Source organism: Oreochromis niloticus, linkage group LG14 (assembly GCF_001858045.2).
Source record: "Oreochromis niloticus isolate F11D_XX linkage group LG14, O_niloticus_UMD_NMBU, whole genome shotgun sequence".
NCBI lineage: Eukaryota > Metazoa > Chordata > Actinopteri > Cichliformes > Cichlidae > Oreochromis > Oreochromis niloticus.
In genome coordinates, this window is record NC_031979.2 from 1,631,562 (window position 1) to 1,649,537 (window position 17,976).

The 17,976-nt window shown below is 40.8% G+C and overlaps 1 protein-coding gene across 3 annotated transcripts; it reads right to left on the reverse strand.

Moving 5' to 3' along the window:
• Nucleotides 1-13,993: 13,993 nt before the first annotated feature.
• Nucleotides 13,994-17,516, reverse strand: LOC109205062 (endochitinase A). 3 transcript variants are annotated; one of them, XM_025898547.1, is made up of 3 exons: nucleotides 17,365-17,516; nucleotides 16,371-16,684; nucleotides 15,470-15,559 (listed from the first exon to the last, which is right to left on the reverse strand). In XM_025898547.1, the coding sequence occupies exons 1-3, from the start codon at nucleotides 17,444-17,446 to the stop codon at nucleotides 15,521-15,523; spliced, it is 435 nt and encodes a 144-aa protein (XP_025754332.1). In that variant the 5' UTR covers nucleotides 17,447-17,516; the 3' UTR covers nucleotides 15,470-15,520. The 3 variants fall into 3 exon arrangements, with proteins under 3 accessions (XP_019223045.1, XP_025754331.1, XP_025754332.1); XM_019367500.1 differs by having other exon boundaries at nucleotides 13,994-16,684; XM_025898546.1 differs by lacking the exon at nucleotides 17,365-17,516 and having other exon boundaries at nucleotides 13,994-15,559; nucleotides 16,371-16,459.
• Between the last annotated feature and the right edge of the window lie 460 nt (nucleotides 17,517-17,976).

A 17,976-nucleotide genomic window follows, 5' to 3' on the forward strand; every position in this document is an offset into this window, starting at 1 on the left:
ACACGCTAATTCCATCTCATAAAATGTGTCTATAGGTGAGACGCTTTGCGTTGATTGGTGCTGCTGGACCACACTGGAGGAGCGAGTCCGCCGTGTAATGGTTTATGCCATTACAAAGGAGCTGGCCTCTGTACTCAACTGGGCAGGGTAAAAAAAAACCAAGGACCAGACAAAGCAAAAAAGGGCATTTAAAGAGACAGCGCTGTGCAGATGCATATTTGGTAAGTTTTAACATTTATTGTAGTTTTATGAGCCTAAAGTGAACAATAAAGGGATCAATTGATGTGCTGGGTGCGTTTCACATTTCCTATGTCTGTTTTTTGCTATATTACTTTGTCTTTCTTAATAACAAGACTTTCATGTCCGGTTAATCTGGAGATGGAGTCTTTGGTCTTCGGCTTGTTTTGTCCTCGGGTTGTACACTTTGTACAGCCCGAGGACCCCATGTTTTCTTTCTTTCTTTTTTAAAGGATACACGGCACACCATGCTAAGACATATCACATTTTCAGCTTATAGCTCTTTGGGAATCAAATGCGGCAGTTTGCTGATTTCCGCCTGGTGACTTTCATGTTTATCAGCCTAGGAGTTTACATACTTTCTCCCTGCTGAAGACCATTAACAAGAGCTTGTTCATGTGCTCTAATTCCCTTTTTTTTGTCTTTGTTTTTTTGTGTGTGTGTCTATTTTTGTCCTAGATGGCCTGGCGCAGCAGGTAAGGGCGAACTCTATGTCTGAGTTGGTCTTTGCTCAAGCAGTCCAGAAATGGCTCAGATATGCTCCAGATCGTACGGGTGGCGCGCAGGACGCACATCATCCATCCCCATCCCGGAGTAAATAATAAAAAGTGACGTGAAACATAGAAATGTAAATAGGAAACTTTGTCTTTTAATAAAGTATTTTGCAAATGATACATGTCTATTGACCTTTTTTGGTTTTTTGTTTTTTTTCAATAAAAAGCAACTGTGCGAAAGAGGTGGAAAATCAATACCATAGCTCAACAGTGTTTCACTATCAGAATCTGACATTGTTTCAATGTCAACAGTGTTAGAAAATATAACGTCGAATCAATGTCAGGTTTCAACATTGATTCAACATCAAAACCTGACGTTGTTTCAACGTTAAAAATGGGTGCAAGAGTGATGTTGGGTCAACGTCACACTTCAACGTTGCTTCAATGACGTCGCCTGATATTGACTCAACATTGTTTCAATGTTTTCTTGCTATCTGGGTCCGTACCATGATGCCGGTTTTGTCCCAAAAACTGATTTCCAATGTTTTCGTATGTTGTTTTTATGTGTAATATCTTTACGTATGTTGGTAAACTTCGCTGAACAGGGTTTACAAAGTGGTTAAATATAATTTTTTTAAATGACCTGTTTTTCAAGTACCTTTATAAGTCTGTGTTATTGTACTTACATTATAACCAGTCCGGTCCTTTTTGTCCACTTAAAATATGTTTACATAACTATTGTTATGTTTGTTGCACTGTCAGCTGTCCTTTTGGCCAGATTACTCTTAAAAAAGGATTTTTTAATGTGAACAAGATTCTTTTAACTGGATAAATAAAGGATATATGAAAGTCACTGCCAAAAACTGATTGCAGCTTCTACCTTGTTATAGGAATGTTGTTTGTGGCTCAGAACGATTTGATATCACACACGAGGGATATATTTGACATAAGTTTCACATATTATAGACCAAGTTATTTATAGCAGTTTAAATACAAGCAATCAGTTTTTGGCAAATACCGGAAATCAGTTTTTGGCAGACAATCATTTTTTGGCACAACACCGCCCCCACTATGATGCTTTCTTCACCACCACAGCAAGGTTATTATCGTTAACGAAAACTAACGAAATAACGAAAACTAGAAGTGAAAAAACATTTTCGTTAACGGAAATAAAAATAATAACAAAAAAAGGAAAACTAACTAAAACTGTAATGAGTGTTCACAAAACTAACTAAAATTAACTGAATTTATAGCAAAAATGCGTTTAGTTTTCGTTGATGTGTGTGTGTCATACAATAGTCAAGGGTGAAAATGAAGTTTAGTTTCCAGGTTTTTTTCTTGCTGTGTCTAATTATGCCAGCAGGTGGCAGTACGTTAGTCGAGTCGTCTGTGCTGCTGCTCCGTCCACGCGCAGAATCATGTCAGGAAAAGTCTGGAGAAAGCGCCAGAGTCCAATTTGGGATTACTTTGAATATGACTGTGTTTTGGATAAAGCAAGTGTCTTGTAGTGGAAAGAGACAAATTGTGATGCATCCCGAGACAACAGGACTGGGATATCTACATAACTGTGTGAGTCAATTGCCTTCAAAAAATTATATCAATTCACTTGAACCAAAACTACGAACACCCGGTGCTGCAAGAGTTAATAGTCTCATTGCGGCCAAGATATACATTTTATAGTTGCCTGGTATCAACGGTTGTTCATCTGCCCTAATTTATTTATTTATTTATGTAAAGAACCCATAGGTGGGAATGTGAGTTCCCAGATAGCAAGGAAACATTGAAACAATGTTGAGTCAATATCAGGCTACATCATTGAATCAATGTTGAAGTGTGACTGTTGCACCCATTTTTAACGTTGAAACAACGTCAGGTTTTGATGTTGAATCAATGTTGAAACCTGACATTGATTCGACGTTATATTTTCTAACACTGTTGACATTGAAACAATGTCAGATTCTGATATTGAAACACTGTTGAGCTATGGTATTGATTTTCCACCTCTTTCGTACAGTTGCTTTTTACTGAAAAAAAACAAAAAAACCCAAAAAAGGTCAATAGACATGTATCATTTGCAAAATACTTTATTAAAAGACAAAGTTTCCTATTTACATTTCTATGTTTCACGTCACTTTTTATTATTTACTCGGGGATGGGGATGGATGATGTGCGTCCTGCGCGCCACCCGTACGATCTGGAGCATATCTGAGCCATTTCTGGACTGCTTGAGCAAAGACCAACTCAGAGTTCGCCCTTACCTGCTGCGCCAGGCCATCTAGGACAAAAATAGACACACACACAAAAAAACAAAGACAAAAAAAAAGGGAATTAGAGCACATGAATAAGCTCTTGTTAATTGTCTTCAGCAGGGAGAAAGTATGTAAACTTCTAGGCTGATAAACATGAAAGTCACCAGGCGGAAATCAGCAAACTGTCGCATTTGATTCCCAAAGAGCTATAAGCTGAAAATGTGATATGTCTTAGCATGGTGTGCCGTGTATCCTTTAAAAAGAAAAAAAGAAAACATGGGGTCCTCGGGCTGTACAAAGTGTACAACCCGAGGACAAAACAAGCCGAAGACCAAAGACTCCATCTCCAGATTAACCGGACATGAAAGTCTTGTTATTAAGAAAGACAAAGTAATATAGCAAAAAACAGACATAGGAAATGTGAAACGCACCCAGCACATCAATTGATCCCTTTATTGTTCACTTTAGGCTCATAAAACTACAATAAATGTTAAAACTTACCAAATATGCATCTGCACAGCGCTGTCTCTTTAAATGCCCTTTTTTGCTTTGTCTGGTCCTTGGTTTTTTTCCCCTGCCCAGTTGAGTACAGAGGCCAGCTCCTTGGTAATGGCATAAACCATTACACGGCGAACTCGCACCTCCAGTGTGGTCCAGCAGCACCAATCAACGCAAAGCGTCTCACCTATAGACACATTTTATGAGATGGAATTAGCGTGTCTCATGTCTTAAATGTGTATGCAAGTGCTTGTGTGTTTACTTCATGTAATTGATGATAGAAACATGTCATTTAGTTTTCCCTAAAGCCTGATTTTCAAGTCATACAAAGAATAAACCAAAGTATTGGCAGTACAATGTATTTCTATTCCCTTTTGTTGGATATTCATTTGTTAGTTCTTGTAACTGCTAAAAGTGTTTACTAGTTTTTGCCTGTCACATATATTTGTCATACCATGTAAACTGTGAAATTCCAAGATTTTCAAACTTGCCTTGTAATAGTGGCCTCACAGAGTCTCTGGAATCTACAGAAAAAAAAAAAAAAAATCACAACAAGATGACATTCAGGAGTATAAATTGGGTTTTTTTTTAGATAAGAGTACAATGACATTGTGATGCAGCTTTAAAGCTTTTTTAAAAGCATACCATCTATAGGGAAGACATCAGACTCTGCATGCTGGCGAGATCGCAAAGCTGTGTCGGTTTGTGCCGGAGTGGCGAAAGGTGCCGGAAGCTGGGTGGGGCATTATGATGGTTGCTATCAGTGGGCTGGGGGGCAGACTGCGGAGTGATGAGGACTGTTTAGAAAAAGATAATTTTTTTAAGTATTTAAGAATACAGACAACTTGTCAAAAAAGTTTCCTCGTGTCAGACACAGATATGTACACAGACACTAGACAGTATTTTATTACCTGGTATTTTCACTCGAGGGGCCTGGGGAAACCGTTTTTTTGTAGGCTGCTCATCCTCTGACTCCGTATATGTGTACAGGGGATTTGGTCTAAAGAAAAGAAATTAAAAACGGTCTTAAGTAATTGTAAATATGCTTTTGGCATATTGTTTCCTAAAGTTAGTTTGATTTCTAACAACACACACAGGAAACAGAGACGTGCAAGAAGGTACAGTATACAATGAATTTTTGAAGTGCACAAGTGTACACGGCTTTGCATTTTTAAAAAGTTTACAAACTTCCACTTTTTGGACTATATTATGTGGTGATATTGCAGTATGCAAGCACCACAGATATGTATAAAAGACAAGATCATAAATTCTTAACAATCAAAGATATGTTTGTGAATAAAAGGGTTTTACTTGTGCTTTCTTTTAAGACTGGTCTGGGTTTCTTCTTCGGACTGAAGGTCAGACGTATCACAGCGTTCACGTGGATATCTCTGAAGAGTGCGTTCTGCTTCGTGAAATGTGCCTGGAAATATAAACACAATGTACGGCCAGACATATATTATGTGTGGACAAAAGGTGCAAACGCATAGAAAAATCAGCGGTTTCAAAAATACGCTGGTACGTGTGGACGTAGCCTTTATTCATTATTCTAGGCACAAACGGAAAGTCATGTACGCGTGCAACGTACAGTCACGTGGGCATGCCGCGTGAGCATTCAAACTGAGTCTAAAGTTTTCGTGTGCGAATTGAAGCGAGTGCTCTCCAATCATCAAAAGTAACAAAGTCATTGAACACGTTTATATAGTTAACTTTATGTTTATCAATCATATATCACAGATTTAGAATTTTTTGTAGTACTAAGCAACTACAGAGCGAAAGTCTGGGTCAAGCGCTGAGGCGACGGCAAGAACAAAGGAAACCTCGAAGCGTTAAAGCTAGCTTTGTAAGGGAATATAACGAAGAAATTATGAAACGAAAATGTTTTCTTTGTTGATATACTTTGTTCGCAGTGCAATTTATTTGTTGCCGGATTGTAAGAAGTAGACACAATTTCCGGCTCGTAAATAACAGTAAAAAACTCGTTAATGTACAACATTAACGAGTTTTTTACTGTTATTCAAATGCAAACATGGAAATAACGAGTAGGAAAAAAAAAATCATTCATTCTTACCTTATACTAATCGTGGTGCAGGCCAGTGCAGTGCATAACCTGATGCCTTCTCCGGTCAATTCCGCTGAGAGTAAATCAAATGTCCCGCTCTACTGTAGAAGACAATGAATACCTGGGGGGATGTACCAATGTGAGAGGGGTGCTGCGGAATAGTCCAAGTGATCGCTGCTTTAATTTTGGTCAACTATACATAAATTGCACGTAGACACGATTTTTTTAAAGCTGGTGAACTAGACCAAGTCATTGATAACAAATGAACAATAAATCTACTTTCTCTGGTACTTTATACCCGATCAGTTGCAATGCAATTTAATGCTCAACTACAAATCGATGGTTTTTGATGGTGACCGGAGCCGAATGATCGTCAACTATAAATAGACGTTTTCTCGACGTTGTTGTTGTCACCTGGTCGACTATAAATAGATCAAATATCAATGACAAAAAAACAACGGTGAATCAACATCGTTACAACGTCCCTATAGTAAGACCGTCGGTTTACCACAGTATTTCAATGTTGTTACAACATTGGCATTTCAACCCCGACCATATACGACGGTTCGGATGAAAAATCAACATAGATTCAATGTCGTCTTGCTATCTGGGTCTCTGCGTGTTAGCCCTGTGACAGACAGGCGACCTGTGCAGGGTATGGTAGCTGGAATAGCAACATACCCAAGGATAAGCAGAAGAGAATGACTGATATGATGAAACTGGGATTTTGTTACACTTAATTATTGCAAACACAACTAAAACTATAACTGAAACTAATCAAAACTAAACTGAAACTAAGGATTTTCAAAAAAATAGAAACTAAACTAAACTAGCAAACAATTGGTAAAAACTAATTAAAACTAATATAAAATTGAAAATCTGAAGTCAAAACGAAATAAAAATAAAAACTAATGAAAATTGCAAAACTATTAAAACCCTGCACCACAGGATTTAAGGACCTTTACAACAAACAAACAAACACTTGCTAAGCAACACATGACAGATGTTCAATGTTACTGTGGAATTCTACAACATACTAATTAGAAATTTGAAACTTGCCAGTTTGTAATATCATCATCATATTATAATCACCGTGGTGTATATATGTCTGTATGTTTGTTCCAGAACTTCTCCTAGATCAGTGATTCTTAACCATGGGGAATGGGCCGCGAGTCACACCTTGAGGGCCATAAAAAACTTTTAGTTTTACACCTCTGGGCCGCGGGACATCAGAAGTTCGTAATTGAAGACACCAGGAACTACTGCTATCCATGAAAATCTCAGTTACAATACAGCTTCCCACCACTTGGTGGGAGTTGTTTAATCAGTCTTAATAAGCAAAGACACTCTGCCCGCCGTTTGCAGTTAGCAAAAGATATGGAGAAGTTTTTAAATTGCAAAAATGAAGATGAAAGTGACAAAACCCCAAGGCAAGGGTTAGGGTGACTGGCATCATTAGGCAAATTCTTGATTGTGCAGGACAAGCTAAATGGACCTACTGTTTTCTCCTGTAAGTGTGAAAACTATCAATTTCATTTAAAATAATGCTGTGAACTCCAGATGTTTTGCCAAGCTTTGTGAGAACATGGAAGCAGATCATGTCCAGCTGCTCTACCACAGTGAGGTGAGATGGCTTTCAAGAGGACTGGCCCTCAATCATTTTTTGAGCTGAGGTCTTCACTTTTCTGACCTAGAAAATCTTCTCTTGCAAATTATTATGCTGACTTAAAGTTCACAGGTAAGCTTGCCTACCTTTGTGACATTTTTGTCAACTGCTGAACCAGCCAAACATCTCACTTCAAGGGAAAAACAGCAACATGTTTTTTGTTGCAGACAAAGTTGAAGCTTTCAAGAGGAAACTTGCTTTGTGGACTAAAAGGGCCCAGAAAAACAGGATGGACATGTTTCCACTTTTGTCCCACATCTTGGAAAACTCCCCTCAGGTGAACATCAGTGACTCTGTCAGCACCTTTCACAACTGACAGAGTTGACTGATGAATATTTCCCTGAGGAGCCCAGAGAAGGACACGTGGATTTTGGAACCATTTTCTATGGATCCCACTGAAAATGATGTTGTTTTGCCCTCACATCTGGAACCCCAGCTTCTGGAAGTTTCTACCGATGGCACTTGAAAGTTTCAGTGGGGTCATGGGCTCCTTCTGTATTACTGTCTCAAAGGAGTACCCATGTAAGATAAGATAAGATAAGATAAGATAGCCTTTATTAGTCCCACACGTGGGAAATTTGTTTTGTCACAGCAGGAAGTGGACAGTGCAAAAGTTATATAGCAAAATTAGAATACAATAAGAATAGAATAGAATAGAAATAAGAATACTGTACACAACTGTAAAGAATAGAATAAAATAAAATACTATATACAGTAGAATAAATAGAATAAAATATACAATAGGATAAAAATAGAATGCAAATGCTTTATACAACTGAGTAAAAAATACAACTTTTTCAGAAAAAGGGTATTGCACTTAGTGTTATTGCACATGTGTGTGTTAAATCAGTTAAAGTCTTTGTTGTGGAGTCTGACAGCAGTGGGGAGGAAAGACCTGCGAAGTCTCTCCGTCCCACACCGTGGGTGCCGCAGCCTGCCACTGAAGGAGCTGCTCAGTGCTATCACTGTCATGTGAGGGCTGTGTGCAGGCAGGAGTGGTGGTAAGGAGGACCCAAAGTGCAGACGCTCGGAGGCAAAAGTGTATTTCAAAAACTCAGCTTTAATGCTGGAAGTCAAAAAGTAACAAAAACCCCGAAAATACAAAATAAACTTACATGAACAGGCAGACGGAACACACAGCAAAATGAACGGTAGACCACGACACAGACACAGAGAAACACAGGGCTTAAATACACAGGGGGAGCAATCAGGGAATGGGTAACAGGAGGGAAACACAGCTGGGACAAATCAGGCCTAACGAGACAAAGGAAGCAAAACCAGACGCATATACATGAGACACGGACTTTCAAAGTAAAACAGGAAACATAACACAGACTGAACTAAAGACACAGACTCACATGCAGGCACTGCAACAGAGGGAACAGAGACATGGGACCAGGGCAGACAGACACTGACTGGACACGGGGATATAGTAACTAAGGATACACAAAGACGCGAACTAGACAAGGGGATACAGCCGACAGGGGAGACAGCAACTAAGGATCACACCGAGACATAAACCAAAAGACAGAACTCAAAGAAACCCAGAAATGATAAATCATATAATAAACTCAAAAACCCTGGGTCAACGACCCAGGCATCCTAACAATCACAGTCTCCTGCATGGGGTGGGAGATGTTGTCCAGCAGTGATGACAGCTTAGCCACCATTCTCCTGTCACTCAGCACCTCCACTGCGTCCAGAGGGCATCCTAGAACAGAGCTGGCCCTTCTGATCAGCCTGTTCAGTCTCTTCCTGTCCCTGGCAGAGATGCTGCCACCCCAGCAGACCACACCGTAAAAGATGGCTGAGGCCACCACAGAGTCATAGAAGGTCTTCAGGAGTGGGCCCTCCACTCCAAACGACCTGAGTCTCCGCAGCAGGTACAGCCTGCTCTGCCCTTTCCTGTAGAGGGCGTCTGAGTTATGAGTCCAGTCCAGTTTGTTGTTCAGATGAACACCAAGGTACCTGTAGCTGTCCACAGCCTCAATGTCCATACCTTGGATGTTCAGTGGTTGCAGTGGAGGATGTTTGTGCCTGCGGAAGTCTACCACCAGCTGCTTGGTTTTACTGGCGTTGATCTGGAGGTAGTTCAGCTGGCACCAGTCCACAAAGTCTTGAGTCAGTCCTCTGTACTCCCTGTCGTCCCCATCAGTGATGAGGCCGACTATTGCAGAGTCATCAGAGAACTTCTGCAGGAAGCACTGGGTGGAGTTGTGGGAGAAGTCTGCAGTGTAGATGGTGAAGAGGAACGGAGCCAGAACCGTTCCCTGTGGGGTCCCCGTACTGCAGACGACCCTGTCCGACACACAGCCCTGAGTCCTCACATACTGTGGTCGGTCGGCGAGGTAGTCCAGTATCCATGTTGTGAGGTGATGGTCCACTCCTGAGTTCTCCAGCTTGTCCTTCAAGACCTTGGGAAGAATAGTGTTGAAGGCACTGGAGAAATCAAAGAACATGATTCTCACAGTGCTCCCAGCGGTCTCCAGGTGAGCGAAGGAACGATGTAGGAGGTGGATGATGGCATCATCCGCTCCAATGCCAGGCTGGTAGGCAAACTGAAGTGGGTCCAGTGATGAGCTCACCAGGTGCCGAAGCTGAGCCAGGACCAGCCGCTCCAGGGTCTTCATCAGGTGGGATGTTAGAGCCACCGGACTGTAGCTGTTGAGGTCCTTGGGGCGTGAAGTCTTTGGCACTGGAACAACACAGGAAGTTTTCCAGAGCTGTGGGACTCTCCCCAGCCTCAGGCTCAGGTTGAAGAGGTTCTCCATCTTCTGCCTGTAGCTGTCCTTCCCATTCCTTATCAGTCCCCTCAGCTCTCTCTGCACCCTTTTCAACTCCTCTTTGTCTTTGGATTTGAAGGCCCTCCTCTTCTGCTTGAGGACGGCTTTAATTTCTCGGGTAATCCAAGGTTTGTTGTTGGAGAAACACCGTACAGTCCTGGTAGGTACGGTGTTATCCACACAGAAATTAATATAGTCAGTAATGCATGTAGTAAGGCTGTTGATGTCCTCTCCGTGGTCATCACAGATCACCTCCCACACAGTCGACTCAAAACAATCCTTAAGAGCCTCCTCGCTCTCCTCTGACCATCTCTGTACTGTGCGGGTGGCTGGTGGCTCCCTGCGCACTACAGGCTCATACACAGGGACAAGGTGCACCAGGTTGTGATCAGATCTGCCCAGGGGAGGGAGAGGTGATGAACTGTATGCCTCTTTTGCATTGGCATACAGTAAGTCCAGTGTTTTATTGTGTCTGGTTGGGCAGGTCACATACTGGGTAAAGGTGGGCAGTGCGGAGTCCAGTGAGGCATGATTAAAGTCCCCTGATATTATGAGAAGGGCTCTCGGAGATTGTGTTTGCAGTCTGTTGACCACAGAGTGGAGAGAGTCACAGGCATGCAGCCTTGGCCGAGGGAGGGGGAGGAGGGGGGACATACGCTGTTATCGCGATAACATGCGAGAATTCCCGGGGCAGGTAGTACGGACGCATGCTAATGGCTAACAGCTCAATGTGTCTGCTGCAGAGTTGTTCTTTTACAGTGATGTGCCCAGGGTTACACCATCTGTCATTCACAAACACTGCCAGTCCCCCTCCTTTCCTCTTACCGCTATCTCTCATCCTGTCCGCTCGCAGCAGCTGGAATCCCGGTAGTGTCACGCTCGTGTCCGGAATTAGCGATGTTAGCCACGACTCCGTTAGCATCATGATGCTACATTGCCGGTCTTCTCCCTCTGTGACCAGGTTAGCGACATGAGCTCATCCATCTTATTGGGCAAAGATCTTACGTTTCCAATAATTACAGAAGGAAGAGATGGTCGATAATGTCTCCTTCTCGGGCGACGGCGCTCCTTCCCAGCACGACACCCCCGTCTTTTCTTCCTCAGCTCGCTGGGAATGTCGAGTCTGTCCGCAGGTGTTCTGGGAATTTCTCCTACCCCGCAAACCGTCCTACCCGTTGTTCCTGAGCATATGCGCGCATGCGCACAACACAAAAAGGGAAGCAAAGCGCATCCGGCTGTGATTTAATGCTACTCCATTGTCATATTTGCAGGAAAATAGGTAAGTAGTAAGTATTAGTACTTTTTATTGACGTTGATACTTGATTTTTTAAGCCTTTGTGATTGTTTGTCAATATTAAAGTAAAGTCGCTATCTGCTTTCTGCACAAAACTGTCGAATTTGCAGCTTCGGTGAAGTCTGCTGTCAAGTTACTGGACACGTGGTATTTGCACAACACTTCTGAATCCGCAGCTTCGGTGTTTTAAGGCTGTTTCGGTAATGTCATTATTTAATAAGTTACATTATTTGCATTGTTAACTGCACATATTGAAGCTCAGAAGAAAATGTTTACTTACATTCGTAGATATGGAGAAGAAGTGGGAAGAGATTTACGCGTTCATTTCTGCGGGCTCCTACCCTTCAGGATATGACAAGGCTCAGAGGCAAAACCTCAGAAGATATGCCTCAAAATTCAAACAAAAGGGTCAGTAATTTATTGTTAATACTAACAACTCATATATGTGGTTAAATTAATTTATAAATATATATTGTTCTACTGCAGATGGAGAACTCTGTGTTGGAACCAGAAGAGTAGTAAAAACCATGGATGATGCCAGGAAGATATTTCATGAGTTTCATTCATCTCCAATTGGAGGACACACTGGCATACACAAAACGCTAAATGCAGTGTGTTCCAGATTTTACTGGTTTGGTATGACAGTTGACATTAAAACATGGGTATGTATTAACTGTTTGCATTGTTGTTAAATGCCGTTTAAAATAAGAATTTTTTTGATATCAGTTAAAAGAGAAACTGTACACTTGCAAAATATAAATAAATATGGTTAATTAGTGATATTACAGTAATAACCTGTAGGCCTGGCAGAGATTTGAAGACACACACAAAGTATTGTTGCTAAATTGTTTGTTCGTTAAAGAATATGTCATTAATGATGTTTTTTTTTTTTTATAAATGAGAATGTTGAACATTTACGTGAACTCCATAAATATTTTTACCTTAAAGATTCTGGAATGTGACCAGTGTCAAAAAGTTGGGAAACCGCTGACTGCTGTGCAACCGTTGCAGTGTATTCAGGTAAATATTATGCCCCTTTTACCCATCAAACTATGCTTCTAGCTCATATTCATAAAGGCAGGAGGGTTTGCCAACTAATTTTAACCATCGATGTTAATGTGTACATTATACAAATTGTTATTCAAATTATTAATTTGTCCTTGATAGGTGTCTGAAGTGTGGGAACTTATTGGTATAGATCTTACTGGACCTCTTCCTAAAACGTCAAGCGGCTTCCAGTATATACTTACTGCAACTGACTACTTTTCAAAATGGGTTGAAGCTTTCCCATTAAAAACGAAATCTGCATCTGAGGTAGCCCAGCACTTGTGCTCCATTATATATAGACATGGCTGCCCCAAAAGGATTTTGTCAGACCAAGGCAGAGAGTTTGTGAATGAAGTAAGTGTTAAATAATTTTCAGTTACATTTTTTAACTTTACTTCACTGGGGTCAAAGATTTTTTCTTGTGTGCTTGTATAAGAAGTATAAGAACCTTGTCCTTATCTGTTGAAGCTCAACTCTGATCTTTGCAAGTTATTGCAAATTGAAAGAAGTGTAACAGCAGCATACCATCCACAGACCAATGGTCTAGATGAAAAGACCAATGACAACATAAAAAGGTATGCCTAATTTTTATCTATCAGTTTTTAATAACATTACTTATGTTATTCAAACTTAATTGTTACTTAATAAGTTATTAATTTCTTTACTTCTAATTAAACTTTCATTACTGTCTTTACATATTTCTTTGCCTGCATTTAGAGCCCTCCGAAAACTGGTGAATGACCAGCAGAATAACTGGGATCTGTATCTAGATCCCACCCTGTTTTCACTGCGGTCAAAAGTACACACCACAACAAAATACTCACCTTTTTTTCTGATGTATGGAAGAGAGGCGGTATTTCCATCAGAAGTGCCTGCTCAAGTGCCGGTGAGTGTTTGTCAAATTCTTTCTATGTTAGAACTAAGAATTGAAACCATTTAAGTAAAAAACCCAGTAATGTCTTTATGAATATGATATCATCTTGTTTTAATTGCTAATATCTACAAAATTTTAGATTTCCAACATCATTCTGCCAGATGACAAAAGGTACAGTGACTATGTACAGTCTGAAAGTGAAGCACAACATGCAGTTAAAGAAACTGCACAAGAAAACATTGCGAAGTCACAAGACAAGCAAAAGGTTGCATACGCCAAGCGGGTCCTGAAAAAGTACAAAAATGTTGTGTACAATGTAGAGGATCAAATTCTGCTTCTAAATATGAGGAAACGTGGGCGAAAAGGAGGAAGACTTGAACCGGATTTTTCAGGTCCCTACACAATTGATGACATCAGTGGAAAATGTGTTAGACTGAAAAACGCTGAGGGAAATACTTTAAAAAGTCTATACAGTATTGACCACATTAAACCTTATAGAACAAGCCACCCTGTCCAAGTCTCAACTCCAACTGAACCTGTTGAGAGTAGCCAGGCCCGGCCCTAACCAATCTGGCGCCCTAGGCAAGATTTTAGGTGGCGCCCCCCTACATCGGCAGTGTAGTGTATGTACTCACAAGAAACCGAATAGCTTTGTCTTTGACCTTTTTTTTTTACTTAAAGAAAGCAAATTCACAATCAGAATAATTAACAAGATAAAAAAATATATGAATAAATAAATGAATACAAAAAATAAAAAATGAATATATGAAATACAATAAATTTTACATACATAAACACAATAAAATGTGTCAACAAGTTGGATAAAATAAATTAAAAATACAATATAAATAAGGCACTGCACAAAACAAGATATTAAATAAACCAGTATGACTTTAACAACTATATTACAAAAAAGGGGATCCTAAAGAGTTCTCTAGTTGTGCTTTTTAATACCGCATTAACTAGAATGACTTACAAATTACTGTACACCACCCCCTCATCAACCTCACATCACCTGCTACAGCCTTACTCTCCTAGTCTTTCTTGCAGCAAAGTCATCTACAACATCATCATATGACAACTGATTTGAGACCACATGATTTATGCTTATGATGGAAAGTCCACTGAGACGTTCTTGCATCATAGTAGATCTCAGGTAGGTTTTAATGAGTTTGAGCTTAGAGAAGCTTCTTTCAGCAGCAGCCACTGTAACAGGAAGAGTGGCAAAGATTCTCAGAGCAACCCACATGTTGGGGTAAATTTCTGCCACCTTCTTCTCATGCAGGAAGGTCAAGAGTTCCATGTTTGTCATGTTCTTTGATGGCAATGGTGGGAAATTCTGCATTTCCATTGCAAGTTCTGTGCCATTAATGTCCAGCTGGCTGTCATGTGTCAGAGTAGTACTCAGTGTTTGGCACTGCTGTAGCAGCTCTTCTTTTTGTAAGTTGTGGAAATTGAGGAGTACTCCAAACTTGTCATTCACCTCTCCAAGGTTCTGAAATCTCTCATCAAGTGAAGAGATGGCTGTATCCACTACCACATTAAAAAATGTGGTTTCCATTTTTTTAAGTGCATCTTGTATGGGCTCATCTGGAGACTCATAACCGAAGTGCCTTTTGGTGGTTCTCAATCGCTTTTGTTTGAGTTCAGCCTCCACATTCATTTCTTCACACATCTCCTTTGCCGTTGTCTGTGCATCAGAAAATCCAGTGTTTCTGTAGCTGGTGAGGGAATCTTTGGTTTTCTTCAGCAAGTCGACAGCCACATCTAGCTGCATGGAGGGCGACTGCATGAGTTTACTCACATACTGGATCTTGCTGAGAATGTCATACCAGATGGCTGTACAAATGCAAAAACGATAGGATCCAATCTCCTCAGCCAAAGACTGGGCTTCAACTCTGACCACAGGGTCTTTAGCTGTTTCCCTCACCTCCAGAAGAGCCTCTCTGACTTGCCGAGCCTGATATCTGACTGCCTCAATGCTTTTTATCCTGCTTTCCCATCTGGTCTCAGCCCATGATTTCAAGGTGGTTTTCACATGTTTCAGGAGAACACCCCACCTATGGGTGGAGGCTGAGAAGAGCTTGAATAATTTTGCTAAATGCCCAAAGTAGCCAAGGGCATCTGGTGAGCTTTTTGCAGCATCAGCTACTACCAGATTTAAAGTGTGGGCACCACATGGGACCAAAAAAGCTCTTGAGTTTAGCTGAAGCAACCTTGCCTGAACACCTTTATTTTTTCCCTTCATGTTGGCCCCATTGTCATAGGACTGTCCTCTGCAGTCTTCAAAAGGAATGTTAAGCTCCTCTATCCGTTTTAGGATGAGAGTTGACAAATGATCTCCTGTTGATTCCTCTGCAACAAGAAAGCCCAGGAAATGCTCTTTAACTTGTGGTATGTCTTCTTGTGACACTATCCTGACTATGACAGAGAGCTGTTCCTTATGACTCAGATCAGGTGTGCAATCTAAAATGATGGAGAAATACTTTGATGTTTTGATATCTTCCACAATGCGTTTTATTATTCTTGAACTGATGGTGTCAATCAGTTCATTTTGGATTGTTTTTCCCAGATAATGTATGTGACTGCCAGCTCCACTTTCTACTCTACTGACATGCTGCTTCATCACTGGATCAAATTTGGCCATAAGCTCCACTTCTTTCAGAAAATTGCCATTGTCTGGTTTATTTAATGTGTCTGTGGACTCCCTGAAAGCCATGTTTCTTTCAGCTAAGGACTGAATTATTGCCACCAAACGATGTAGAACTTCACGCCACCTTTTTCTCTCAGCCTCAGCAAGTGCCATCTCTTGTTTATCTATTGTGAGTCCTTTCGCAAAACGGACCTCCAAGTCCTTCCATGTTGCCATGTGAGCATTATGCTCCTGGCTATCCTCATGGACCTTGAGCAAGTGGCTTGCATTTTTCCAGTCCTTCAGACCTTCCCTACTCAGTTTGTAATCTCTCTTGGAAAACATTTTACAGCAGAAGCAGTGCAAGCTATCCTCTTTTTTCGAATACATAAGCCAGGTTCTTCTCACCTTTTCCCCATTGATTAAGAGTCTGTTAAAATAATCATGCTGACACCTTCGCCCGTCTTTCTGTTTCGGGAATGTGAAGTCACTATCAATTACAAATGGACCTCTGTGAACTAACTCTGTTCGTACCTTTTCAGTTAAAGCAGAAGGCCAGTCAGCAGGGTCTATTGGTGCAGCAGGAAGACCGCTTGATGCTGCTGCATCACTGCTGGGTTGTGCTGCTGAGGTGGAGGCAACAGGAACACCGCTTGATGCTGCTGCAAAACTGGTGGGTTGTGCTGCTGAGGTGGAGGCAACAGGAAGACCGCTTGATGCTGCTGCATCATGGCTGGGTTGTGCTGCTGATGCTGCATCACTGGTGGGTTGTGCTGCTGAAGTGGAGGCAGCAGCGGTAGATGTGGTAGATGGCCCAGGGGTGGGATTTAGAAACTTCAACAGTGCATCTGAAGAGAGGAGTATGTGACACCACTGAGTATTAAAGTCTAATAATAAAAACATATGATTCCAGGAATAAAATGAAATGATATAATATAAATGACAAACCAAAGAGATATATGTATGATGTTAACTGATATGCAAATTAGATTAGATTCAATTTATTGTCATCATTACAGTGAAATGCTGAATAGCAGAATGCGAAGTAACAGTATAATATCATATGAGAATGTTATGTTATGATTATCTTTGACCGAATCACAGCAGTGCTCATATTAAAAAACAGCATTCCCTCTCATGTGATATTGCTTAATTAACATTAATGATGTGCACTTTAACAACTAGGCTTACAACTATAATATATACAGGGGTGGAAAAGTGACTATTACCTGCAGGGTAAACGTTAGCTAACCAGAAGGCAATAACAATGTAAACAAAAAACACCTGCTTAAAAGATGAATACAAATGAGGAATGGTGGGAAAGGTGGGAGTACTGTAATTACCTAACGTTACATTATTATTTTCCATAACAATTTAGCCCCCTCCACAATATTAACTGACGTTAAAACAGTTAACTAGCTATTTATTGATTAGCAATTAGCGAATCATGTAACATTAGCTTAATGCTAAAAATTTAGGTTACTATCACATTCAGACAAATAATTTCATGTAGGCTAACGTTACCTACCTCTGTCTTTTTCTCGTTTCTCCTCCTCTTCTTTTCTCTTTTTTCTTCCCTGGGCACCTGACAGTTTTGGCCGTTTTGACATCTTGTGTTGATTTTTTGATGTGGTGACGTCCAAAAGGAACCATGATACGGGAAGGGAGGGGGCGCACCGTGCGGGGGGCGGGGGGGCGTAATGTTGTAACAAATAATATTTCTATTAAATAAGCTTTACTTTGCATTTTAATTAACGTGGGATTATTTTTTGTATTTAGAAATAATAGTACCAACTTTTTTTTTTTTTTTTTTCAACATTTGTGGCACTGGCATGGCGCCCCCTGATGGACGGCGCCCTTAGCATTTGCCTATACGGCCTATGCCACGGGCCGGCCCTGGCTGTGAGGTCAGTTCCTTAATCATAATTATGCAAATTCCCATGACCATTGATCAACAATCACTGACCAAAACCCACTGATCAAAGAACACTGATCAATGGCCATGAGTACCATTCACAGAGAGTTGGGGAATGGCTGCAATCACAGCATTGTAAGATGGCGAAAGATGTACCCTTAGGCCCCCTCCTCGATTCAGAGATGGTCTTTCCCTCTTCACGTAAGATGAACATATTTTATTTAT